We start from the raw sequence: 12,862 nt of genomic DNA, 5'->3' as shown, positions 1-12,862 counted from the left end.
GGATGATTCTTCATTGGTCAAGGCCGACATCCACGTCATTTGGACTTTGGTCAATGGTTTTCTAAATGTTATCATACCACATCTCATTACTTTCATATTTAATATACATAGTCAGTGGAGGATTTAGGGGGAGGGGGACGCCCCCCTTTATGGAGCTACATTTATGGTTAATCCAGACTTTTTACATGTTACACTCTAAACTTTGTCCAGTTTGGGGGTCCGCAGGCCCCCTTGTCTGATAGTTACTAGTTCATTGGGTAATATGTTACATTTTTTTTTTTAAATCCGAATGTTTCTAAATAATGTAATAATTAAAAAAAAAACTTATAAATATAAAATAATTATTTTTTTCCATTGGTACAATATGCATATGCAAATTGTCACATGCAATAAACATGAATGAATATTTAAAAAAAAACCAAGAATATACCAAGGGGATAATCACATGGTGATGTGGCTGAAAGTTCATTAATCCTGACGTCAAGTAAGTGGTAGTTTTATTGGGAACAGTGCCATTGCTGTCCTAAATGGTTAATGCTTTTTCAGATTGAAAAACCGAGTAAAATATGAGCAAAGTTATAGTTTTAACATGGTCGAAAATTAGAAATACGCTATTGCAGCTAGAGGATTATTAGAGATTGTACCTTTAAATGGTTTAATTCTGACGACGCTTTTTCAAAATGATATATAATAACGTTTATTGTACATGAACATTTCATTTGTTATATTCGTTCTATATCAAGTATTTTACCACGTATCTTTTTGTGTGACGTGTTCAACATTTCATAGTTAGAATAAAACAAAAATAGCTATCTTGCGTGAAAATATCGTAATTTAATTGCGCCAGAAGAAGTATCTCTATTTGCATTGCATTTGAAGAAATAGTGATGTAATATAATAGAAAATTTTACATATTTCCCTTTGGTATCTTCCGTCTCCTTTTTACAGACGTTTCCGTGCAACCTTGTATATAGAAGCACATACAGAACATTACGTCAAACTTGTATTTGAAGGATAATGGTTTTACCTTTACTTCTGATAACATGTTTGGTTATAAGCTCGCCTTTCTTAATATACATTTCATTTGATAGATACCCAAACTATCAAAATTGCAGTTTTGAGCCATATTAAATGATTTCTGATTTGATTATGTTATTACAACGTTAAAGTTATCACATGAAACTGTGATATTATAATCTAGAGAATTTTGAAATACCTTCTTGGGTAATTGAACTTACCTAAATAAATAGGTCTGTCATACCTTTGAAATAACTTAATAAAGGTAAAATATTTGAGTGTTGATAAATAATACCATTTATAATATCGCTGTCGAATCAATGAAGTTATTTAAATTTAAAGCATCAATTATTTTTACACAGGTATGTTATAATTTTGAGCAGGAAGTTCTTAAACATGTCGCAAAATACGTGTCTTAAAGTCTGTTTTTAAGGTAAGTAAAACTACCAGCCAGTATATTTCAATAATAAGCTTAAGTCGCATGCATGCTTCATTAAAGTACAACTCTAAGATCACAAAATAACTAAATTGGCCTTAAGTACATGTAGGTCACCGTTCATCAGTGTTCTTCAAGTCGAGTAAACATATGAATACAATGCTGTTATTGTGTCAAAATGGTTGGTTGCAAAAATGAATAAAAAGTCAATAGTTCAACCGCTAATTTTGACGGGTAAAACTGCCACAACAAAACTGCGCATCATTTAAAGATAAAAGAGAGAAATTGGCGGCTCATCCTATTGATAAAAAAGGTCTTGTCCAATAAAGATAAAGTGTCCAGACCAAAAGAGGACGGAACAGACATTTTTATTCTATTGTTCTTAAGGTGTGGTCCATTCTCTTTACTGCTAACGTAAGGTACTTTAAATTATTTCCTGGTTCTTTAATTTTGTAAATGCGAGTTAAGTTTGGAAGTGTATCATGGAGCGTTTGTATTACAAAGAAAGAACAATACTAGTATGCCCAAAATCCATAGGAACATTAAAAGCTACAAGAATACTACATCAGCAGATATTGAACGGGCCTTGCAGAGCACAAACAATGCGAGATGAGAAATGCAGTGTTGAATATACATACATAGGACAATGCAATACAGAAAAAAAAATTAATTGAAAACTCGGTGAAAGATATACATATGTGCATACAAGACAGACAAGCAAGACAAGAATACTCGGTGCCAGATATACATAGGACCATCCAAGGTAGATACAATGCAAGATAAGAAAAATTCAGAGTCGAATATACATACATGTAGCGCAAGACTGACAAAACTCAAGACAAAGGAAACTGATTGTCGAAAATGCATTGCCCTTACAAAACAGATGCATATGAACGAGTAAAGACAGTAGTACTACTGAAAACAAATGCTAGTAAATATAAAAATAAGAAGATGTGGTATAATTGCCAACAAGACAACTCTCCACAAGGGACCAAATAACACAGAAACTAACAACTATAGGTCACCGTACGGCCTTCAACAATTACCGCATAGTCAGCTATAAAAGGCCCCGAAATGACAAATGTGAAACAATTCAAACGAGAAAACTAATGGCCTAATTCATGTACAAAATAATGAACGAAAAAACAAATATGATACACAGAAACAAATGACAACCACTGACTCCTGACTTGGAACAGGCACATACAGAATGTGGCGGGTTTAAACATGTTAGCGGTCGCCCAACCCTCCCCCTAACCTGGGACAGTGGTGTAACAGTACAACATAAGAACAAACTATAAAAAGGCTACTATATTCATTTAAAACGACACGACAAGGGTGCAAACAAATATAGGTCACCTGACGGCATTCAACAAAGAGCAACTCGTACCGTATAGAAAGGTATACAAGACTTCGGGATGACAACATATGAAACAATTCAAACGAGATAGCCGACGACGGCATAATTTACACAGAACAACAGTAAAAGAAAACAAACCTACCACAATCACCGTATTACAGGCTCAGATTACAGGGTTCTTGCTTTGGGAAGTCACAGAGAGAATTTGGCAGGGTTAAACGTGTTTGTTGGCTATCACCCCTCCCTTTACCTTGGACAGTGATCTATATTAAATAACACGACATAAGAGCAAGTGTAATTTTCACCTGGAAAGGACTTTAATCATCAGATGGTTACTAAGCAAAAAATAACAAAAAGACACAAAGTACCGATCCTAGAGCAATTTGCTGGAATTAGGTTAATATGCATCTAACATCCGTAATCACTTGACCTTTTAATTTTATACCGAAACACTCAACACATTGCAATATAATTTTAATTAAAATGTTGATGATATCAATACCGATATTCGTTTTTTGTCTTGTGTTTAACGAAATAGCTACAGCATACACAAATTGCATAATGAGTTAAATATTCAGGCACAGAAACATGTTCCTTCTTAATTTCTATAAAACGTATGTGCAACTGATATCAATCAAAAACAAATTATGTGTATCAGCTATAATTAAAATCTTGAGCTAAAAAGAATAATTGTAACATTTGTCAATAATCCTAACCCGGAAGTAAGTTTAAGCGAAAGCATAAAATACACTTTCATTAGAAAACACCAAAACATTACAGGAAGATAAAAGTACAATGTTCATGGTACATGTAAACCTATGCTTATTTATCATAAGGAAGGTTTACTTTATAACAACAATACAAAGTTTTGAAAATCAATGACTTAGCAAACAGATAATATTTGTTTAGTTTGTCATTATTATATGTTTAAATGGATTTAGATTTTTACTTTGATGTCAAATTTAACAGTCTATGAGGGTCTGGGTGGGTGGTCCCATATTTATTTATTCTTTAATTTTTATACCATTTTTCTCATTCATTAATTTTGCCTGTACTCTATTCTTAATATATTGTACCGATGCCTTGCGTTCGAAATGATTTTCTATAATTTTATTTATGATGAGTAAACTAAATTTAATTTGGATACACAAATACGTCTTATTAAGGCAACTATACTCTATGACTTTAGTACTTATGTCGATTTTAGAAGATCGACGAAATTAATTTGTGTTCGAAAAAAATGAACTAAAATAAACATAAAGGTTTTGTTATTTGAATAAAAATTAACCTTGTTTGATCTTTTGTTCTGTAATATAGATACAATGGATAAGCGTGGATTCTTGAAAAAGAAACCATGAGCCCGGAGGGCGAATGGTTTGTTTTTCATGAATCTACGCTTATCCATTGTATCTATAACTTAAACTATTGTGTTAATTTCTTTTCAAAATTAAAGCCTTTTCTTAATTAGAAGGTATTGTAAGTGAGTTTAAATAACCATGTTATCGTGTCCAACGATGCATTGATAAATCTCAGATCACAATTAATTGGTTAACAACATACAAATATAACACTTCTACCTTTAAAGATCTTTATATTATCAGGCTTCTGAATTTTATCTGTTTTTACAAAATACGACATTTTCGAACTTATTTCTAATAAAATTGAGAATGGAAATGGGGAATGTGTCAAAGAGACAACAACCCGACTAAAGAGCATATATAAAGTATATATAATAAGTATGTTACCGAAATTTCTAGCACTCTAGGCACATCACGGCTTTCTCACATAGGAATTTGCGAACAAACATTTGTAAAATTATGTAGTAAAACAGATGAAATCATACTATATTTATACAACAGAAATTGACAAATAGAATGTAATCATTTTTGTTTCAAACATGTGAAATAGCCAATAACAATCCAAAAGATAAACGGTAAAACTCGCTATTATTACAAAAATATCCACTATAACATGCAAAATTAGAAAAAAAAACAGAATTGGGACAACAGAGATAATACAGGGATTCGAAACTTAACCGACAAATCCCTATCGTTTAACTCGTTGACTTTAAGCATGCTAACCTCGCGGCTACCAACTTATACTATACGACTGCCCATTGTGTATATATAAAGGTACAACCCCTGTGTGTCCGATGTTCATTTATATATATAAAATAGACATCTAAGTTGTAACCCATTGGTAGCCGAGAGGTTTCGTCGATGTGTTGATGTCAGTCATTCATAACAGATTTCAAGGAAGGGTTCGATTCCCAGTGAAGGCATATACAAATTACAAAAATTAAAGGTAAGTTTTTAAATTAATTCCATTAGTGAACAGAAATCAGTAAATTAGCCAATTCAAACTTAATGAAATTAGACACACAAAGGAAACAATTGAATATAATTTGGTGAGTCCATTTCAGCGGTAGATTTAGGAAGCGTTGATTCTAGAAAAAGAATCCACGGTAAATGAATAGGCTAACGTCACCACAATGGTTTAATATTGGCTAGTCAAGGTCATTAGACAAATGTTCTCTGTGTTGTATCATCCTATACATACATGTTTGGTACTTTTATAGTTCTTTTGTCATCGTAAGTAAATTATACACAATTCAATTGAAATAATTTATTTATTTCTAACTTTAACATTCGGAAATTTCATTGCAATTTGTCTAAAAAATGCTTAGTAGAAGATAATACTTCTCATACAAACAGTATTGATTTTTATATAAAATAATAATGAAAAACAGGACAAGTGATTTACAGTATACAGAATTGGTTGTAAAAGAAAACAATGAATAAAAAATAAAACTGTCTTCGAAATTTAAAACATTATACATAGATTTGGTATTAAGTGACAAATTTGTTTTTCAATTCATTATTGTATAATACTTCAATTTATAATTATCTTACTTGATTCATTTTTATCAGATTAAGTGCATGTATTTTTCAACATCCAAACAATACTCTTAGTTTTTGGATTATATAAGGATTATCCATATATTTATAATTTTAAGTACAGATTAACTTATAGCAAATGGAAAAGAATATCAAACAATTTTCAAGAAGATACTATAGAAAGTAAATATGCACATGGTATTAAATTTGGTACCAAATTTTATAAGTATGCAACAACAATTCTTTTATACATGCAAGCATACGTGCATTTTACAGTACATACAATTTTTTGACAAACTTGAAAACTAAAAACACCTTACGGATCTGAAAATGTATCACATTGTATAATGTACACCATATACCTAATCAACTTGAAGCCTCGACTTAAAGCTACTGAGAGAAATCTTTTAAAACCTTTTGACATACGTACTGACATATCAGCATCGATGTGAAGACTATAGATATGTGGTTAACATGAAGCAGATACGTTACCGATTCCAATATAAAGGTTGGTATCAATTATCAAGACGCTTTGGTTTGTAGTTGCCGAGAAAAATGAAAAGACAATGGTATATACGCACAGAAATGTAAACAGACGTACAACGGAGGGTTGAAGTCTCACAAAACATGTTTAACCCCGCCGTATTTTTGCGCCTGTTCTTAGTCCGGAACCTGTAGCCTTTGTTAGTATTGTGTGCGGTTTAGTTTTTTGGTTTCATTTGTATATTTCAGAATTTAGTATGGCGTCTATTCTGCTGAACTAGTATTATATTATTTGTAAGGGCCAGCTGAAGCCTGCCTCCGAGTGCGGGATTTTCTCGCTGCGTTGAAGACCCACTGGTGGCTATCCCTCTCCCTTGATATTGCATATAATATAATAAGTTTATATAATGATTAAAACAGTTTTCATAGTATGTCTTTACCCAAAGTTTGACTGGCGGTTTCAAAATATGGTTATCCTTGAACTTCTTCCATACTTTAGTAGAACTTATGATTTTAAACGAAGCGTCCATTTGGCTGTGTGGGAAGGTTAATACGAATTAATACAAATTATATATACCAATTAGGTTAGTTATAATAGTTTCTCACACAATATTCCAACCTAAAAAATAATGAATATGTCTTCAATATTATTTCAACTTAATACAAACGAAAGTAGCATGTGAATCATCCAATATTTTTATTTTTGTTTTCATTATAAAACTATTTTATCTACCTTACAAAATCAAGTTAGGCATTCAATTTTATAAATTTCAATGTTAATTCTTAACAATACCATGGACTGTGATTATACGTGTTGTTGTTGTTTTTTTTTTAAATGGTCTATAAATAATAGTAAATGAATCATATACTAACTTCACACATTCTTTGTTTATTGTAGAGTCGATTTTACTTCCGCATTGAACACTTTGGTCATGGATTACACAATGGAGAACTTAACATCATCTACGCCTATTGCAAATTATACATCAACAACGCTTAGTGCAAATGTAACATCAACGATTGGACCAGTACCGGTATTTCCATCTACATTCAAACCGATAGAAGTTGGGGACATTGCATTGACATTACTTGCAAGTACATTGTCTATATTCGGTGCAATTTTAATCTTCGTTGCATATTGTGTGACTGATAGCTTCCGACCAGAAAATGAAACCAGAAGACTGCTGATATATTTGACTGTATCCGATTTACTTGTTGCTTTTGGCAATTTTGGAGGAACGATAAGATATATAGCTGTTTTTGGCAACAATAAATTTTCTTTGAATTGTACTCTTGACACTCGATGTGATCTATTTTGTGTTGTTCAGAGTTTTGTTTGTGCAACAGCATCCATGTGGTCGTTCTTCTGGAATACAGTAATTGGTATCCATATATTTGTTGCTTTGGTTTACTGCCGACATGGTACATGGCCATGGAAGATGAAAATATTCACTCATTCCGTATGTTGGTTGGTGCCTTGTAAGTATTGTCTTGATATATGTACGAAAAAGATAAGATATAAAGTTCAAAACTTCATTAAGTAAATTAGTTATGAACCGATGATTACAGTAATGCATATGATTACAATGTCTTTTCAGATCTCTTTTAATCGGATTGCTCCTTAAACATGACAAAAATTAAATCCAATTTCTATTTCATACAAAAATGAATACTCTCCGTATCGTGTTTGTTTCAGATGACAATTTGATAAATAAGGCTACTAAAATACCGTTACATGGAAATTTTAAAGAGAAAATGTGAAAACCCGAACGATCGAAAACATTATACATGTACAAATGTAATTAAAACTTTACGATTTTTTCGAATAACCAGACATGTCATTAACAGAACATATATTACGATAACAGGAACATAAAGTTCAATGACTCAGTCTGAAAACTTTGTCAATAAAAGAACTTACAGTGTCAACTGTACAGTAAATATTCTATAACTTATGTCTACTTCTAGTCAGGCCGATACCCAGTTGAAATTAAACAAAAGAAATGAAACTCTTTGTTAGAGAAGGTAAAAATGGTCAAGTTGGTATATTTGAATTGTAAACATCTGTTTCTATGAGCTTTAAAAGTTTAATGTATGTGCATAATTTAGGTTTTTATGCATCTTATATACATGATATACATGTTTTTACTAAAAATTATAGTATGGAGCTTGAGATATTTGTAAACTTTTAAATTAAAGGCAAATTTAAAAAAATAGTCGATTGTGGTAGGTGCAAATATATGTGGATTTTTTTTTGTACAACAGCATAAATTCCGCCGAAAAAAATTCCACAGAAAGATAAAAGATTGACCTTTTTAAAGCATTAATTTGCATCTCTGTCCCCGCTCTAATGAGTCATAACAATAGAGTAGGTGTGTTTGAATAACATTTTTTTTAACTAAAAGTACTTGATGACAGACTTTACAAGTGGATCTTAAAAATGCATAACTTTGAAAAAAAGGTGTGTGGTATCTAGGGTGATAAATCTTCAATCTCTGAAAATATTGTCTGCCCTTTCACGAAATATTTAATTAGACAACCGATCAGAAAATTGTTTTCAGTTGACAAAAGGCCTAAAAGTACATTAAATGATGCTTAATAGCTAGAAGTTACATTTGTGTTTTAAAATACAACTGTCATATAAGGATCGTAATGCTGCTATGTGGATAAATTTATCGGTTTTAAATTGGAGCAAAATTGACAGCGCGTCATTCCTACAATGGCTTCCATTTTTATTATTGAAAAAATTAGGTGGCGTAATGGGAAGATACTTTGACGAAGTAGAATCCTATCTGTAGTATTTAATGCTATGTTTTGCTTCTTTTTTTTTAACAAACATTGAATTCGAGCTTACATGTACCGGAAGAGAACAATTGACTCAAATAGAACATTCATATCATAGATTATTATTGACCTTTTTATTTTTGCTTCATTTTTTTTTTAAATCATTTTACACCACGCCGACACTGATGTTAACTTTTTTCTTGATGTACCCGGTTATTAATAATTATCTATAATACATTTTTGTTATGAATCTTTTAGTGAGTATAACTATCGCTGCTGTTAGTAAGGAAGTTCTAGGTGAAGACTTTTCCCAAGGAACTGGTGCCTGGTGCTGGATCTCTTCCTGCCTTGATAAGAACGCTAGAACATTATGGATGGTGGTTACCGGTAAAGGATGGGAAATCACGTGGTATTTTGCGACCTGTATTATGTTCTTTTTTGTAAAAGGATATATGTGGAAACAGGTACTGTAATGTTTATTTACACTGTGTGGCAAGTCTCACTAGTATCATACACAAATATCTACAAAATACGACTACTCGACTAATAATTATTTTTAACAGTTGCTCATTAATTTATTTTTTACAATTTTATTGAGAAACACTCTTTGAGAAACCTTTCATTGTGCAACACAATTTTCTCTTTAAATGTTTTAAAATGTGGTTCTTAAGTGTTTCTCGTTTCTCGTTTTTTTATATAGATTAGACCGTTGGTTTTCCTGTTTTAGTTGTTTTACACTTGCCATTTTGGGGCCCTTTATAGCTTGTTGTTCTGTGTGAACAATACTCCGTGTTGAAGGCCGTACTTTGACATAGAATTGTTTACTTTTTACACATTGTGACTTGAATGGAGAGTTGTCTCATTGGCACTCATACCACATCTTCTTATGTCTATAGATTAAAATTACAATGTGTATGCTCATTTTTAACGAGTTTAAAATGATAAAACTTTAAAAGACATTTAGATTAAATGGAGGAAACTGAAACCGGAAGAAATGAAACTAGACTAACCAAACCATTATATTTTCAATTATATAAAAAGCGAAGAAAATACCAATGTGTAAATAAAAAAAAAATATAAAAAAAATAGTGAAAAAAAAATAAGACAACACCAGGGACAAAATAAAAAAAATCAAGCAGACAAACACTTGTCTCCCAAACACGACTGTACAATGAAAACTGAAGACTGAGCATCACAAACCCATCAAAAGACCGAGGATGAGAAAAGGTGCTCCGCATGTTGAAGGAGATCCTGGTACATTAATGGGATCAGGCTTGTTGCGCATGGCAAGGAAATATACGTTGATATTTAGTTTTCAATAATGTCGAAAAGGAGGTATAAAAGAACATTATTCAGGCTACTATAATATAACATCTCTGGGACACATATATCGTATAACGGACAACCAAATCATATTGACGATAGTAAAACTTGCAAAAGGATGACTGATTGCAAGTGAACATAATTATGTCGATACTGTTTAATTTTTTTTTGGCATTGCACAAGGTCATGCGTTTCTCAAAATGTTTACGACGTCTTTACATTTAATCCGTTGGATAAGTACTGATTGATATCTCTTTTTGGTGCTTTGTGTCTTTTATAAGGTCTTTCCACTTTTCCGTGGAAACCTTTTGCTTTTGTTCTGATTATTATTTTTTTTTTCTTCCGCCTATTTTTTTTTTTTCTTGCGCCGTATTTTTGTTTCAAAAGATGTCACTTTTAGTTAAATATTTGGTATATGATATCGAACAGTTTATACGCGTTTGAACCTGACCCTGTTTAACCGAACACTTTTCTTTGTAATTTGTATCTCCCCGAACACTGTTTTTCTTGTTAAGACTACTCCTTCGCAACCGTAAGAGAAAGCAATAAAAAATTTTTTTTTTTCAAATTGCTCGTTACATCCTCAGGATGTCGACAAAAAATTTGACCGAAGAGATCCGGAGACTCCATATGCGAGTTATTTCCCCTTCTGTATTTAAAATAAGTGAAATGTAATTGTAACTGGTAAACCATAGGTGATAGAGACCTAGCTTTTGATTTGAGGTCCTAAGTCCACATAAAAAGATGAGGTCAAGGTCAATAGTCAAAGTCATGTTTTAATTCTTTCCTTTTGCTTGTGCATGCTACTCCTAAGAAACTGTAATATATGTCGACAAAAAATTTTCACTAAATTGTTAGTTGCGATCTGTCATAATAGGAAATTTTTCTTTGAAGCGGTGCTGTAACATTTAGTAGGATTTTTCTCCCCTGGAATGTTAAAAATAAGATGTATGGTAATATAACTTATTAACAATACATAGTAAATACCTAAGGTCTTTTGATATAAGGTCCTTGCTTGATGACCTTGAAATTGAGGTCAAGGTCATAGGTAAATTTGACGTTCTAGATTATGACCTTTGCTTTAATTTCATATTTATACTTGATAAAGCCATAGGACGTTTTGCATTAGGTTGCAAACTATATGACCTTGAAAAAGCAAAACCGGATGTGACCGGAAGTAGCTATTCTTTGTATTAACAAAGTAACGGAAGTAACAAAGTATATCTCTCATTTCAAACAAAAATGTATAGAAACCATATATTTTTGGAACCAGCGTACAGTAAGCTATCATCTGACACTGGAAATGGCATTTTAAACAGGACTTTAATATTTTCATATCAAAATATATCGTTTCGAGTGGAAAGACATTCAATTGTTCTCTTAACAATTGGTTTTTAATTTTATTTGTATTTTTGTGCTTCGTACCGATCTATTGAGTTCAGCCATTGCAACTGATTTTTTTTAATTATACTAGTGTATGTGCTAATATTCAATAATCTAGTTGATAACAAAAACTATTTTTATTTCATAGAGACGAAGACACAATCGACGTCATTTCAGTGAGGTATCAGAGCGACTGAGAGTCGAAGATGAAAGTTATCTCTACCTATGGCTGATCGGATACTGTCTCAGAATATGGGGAACATGTCGATTTTTCTTGTATGCGTTAAGACGGCATACTGGAAATCCCCTGTCTCATTTTGACACTACAGATGATGTATTTCTACATTTCCAAAGTTTTGGAGACAGTGCGCAGGCGTTTTGCACGTGTATTTTATTTTGCTTCTTAGATAAGACTACTAGACATCATCTCTACAAAAAATTGTGTTGCAAATGTTGCAAAAGATCTGATGGAGAGGAATTAAGACCAATTTTAACTGAAACAGCAAATATCAATTATTCCGTGTAAAAGTATATAACATTTCTGAGAACATTTTAACCGTCATTTACCAAGAACAACATTAAACAATAATGATTTAAAAGGGCATTAGCTACGAATTCGACAAACAAATAAAATACAACTAGCAGTAAAGAAATGATATTTTGCTTCTAGTAGTCAGTTTGGTTCAACTTTGTCAAAATAAGCTAAAAAATCCCATTGCACGTGCTCGCTACATGTTTATATTCATATTTACATGTATATCGGGTTACATGATCGTCGGCAGTCTTCGGAGGAAATCGCGATGGATAATAAGATGGCGTCTGTTCTAAAATACACACGGGATGCTGATACATTGTAACGAGCCCATGTTTTGTTAATTGTTTCTTTTGGACCTAAAGTAATTTGGATATACGTTTTAGTATGTTATAAATAAAGTATTAGAATTTGGGTCAAATCAATTGACAGCTAATGTCCCTTTAATAAAAACCAAACTGCATTGGCGGTAATAATAAGTAGTAACTTTCTTTCAACTGTTGTCAGTAGTATATGAATTATTAGTTGTATTGTTCCTCACTACACAATAAATCATCAAATGGTAGCTGTTCAAAACGTTTTATTTTATCAAGGCTACCTTGTGTGGGTATCTATACCTCTAAAATAACGAGGTCCAATTTGTTAGC

The 12,862-nt window shown here is 32.1% G+C and overlaps 1 protein-coding gene across 1 annotated transcript; it reads left to right on the top strand.

Annotated features, from left to right (window-relative positions):
* Positions 1 to 1,348: 1,348 nt before the first annotated feature.
* LOC127714355 (G-protein coupled receptor 157-like) lies at positions 1,349 to 12,780 on the top strand. Its single transcript, XM_052220418.1, has 4 exons — positions 1,349 to 1,450; positions 7,092 to 7,672; positions 9,236 to 9,441; positions 11,832 to 12,780. Exons 2-4 carry the CDS (start codon positions 7,126 to 7,128, stop codon positions 12,207 to 12,209), a joined length of 1,131 nt encoding a protein of 376 aa, XP_052076378.1. The 5' UTR covers positions 1,349 to 1,450; positions 7,092 to 7,125; the 3' UTR covers positions 12,210 to 12,780.
* The last annotated feature ends 82 nt before the right edge of the window (positions 12,781 to 12,862 follow it).

The sequence above is a fragment of the Mytilus californianus genome, unplaced genomic scaffold, assembly GCF_021869535.1.
Source record: "Mytilus californianus isolate M0D057914Y unplaced genomic scaffold, xbMytCali1.0.p SCAF_9, whole genome shotgun sequence".
NCBI classification, from domain to species: domain Eukaryota; kingdom Metazoa; phylum Mollusca; class Bivalvia; order Mytilida; family Mytilidae; genus Mytilus; species Mytilus californianus.
Note: the sequence above shows the minus strand (reverse complement) of the source record. Positions and strands in the feature narration are given on the sequence as shown.

Bases quoted from the DNA above. Each gene is read 5' to 3' on its own strand.
- LOC127714355 (XM_052220418.1), top strand. From the start codon at position 7,126: ATGGATTACACAATGGAGAACTTAACATCATCTACGCCTATTGCAAAT. The intron at 7,673-9,235 runs GTAAGTATTGTC...TGAATCTTTTAG, and splicing joins CGTATGTTGGTTGGTGCCTT to TGAGTATAACTATCGCTGCT. The intron at 9,442-11,831 runs GTACTGTAATGT...TTTATTTCATAG, and splicing joins AAGGATATATGTGGAAACAG to AGACGAAGACACAATCGACG.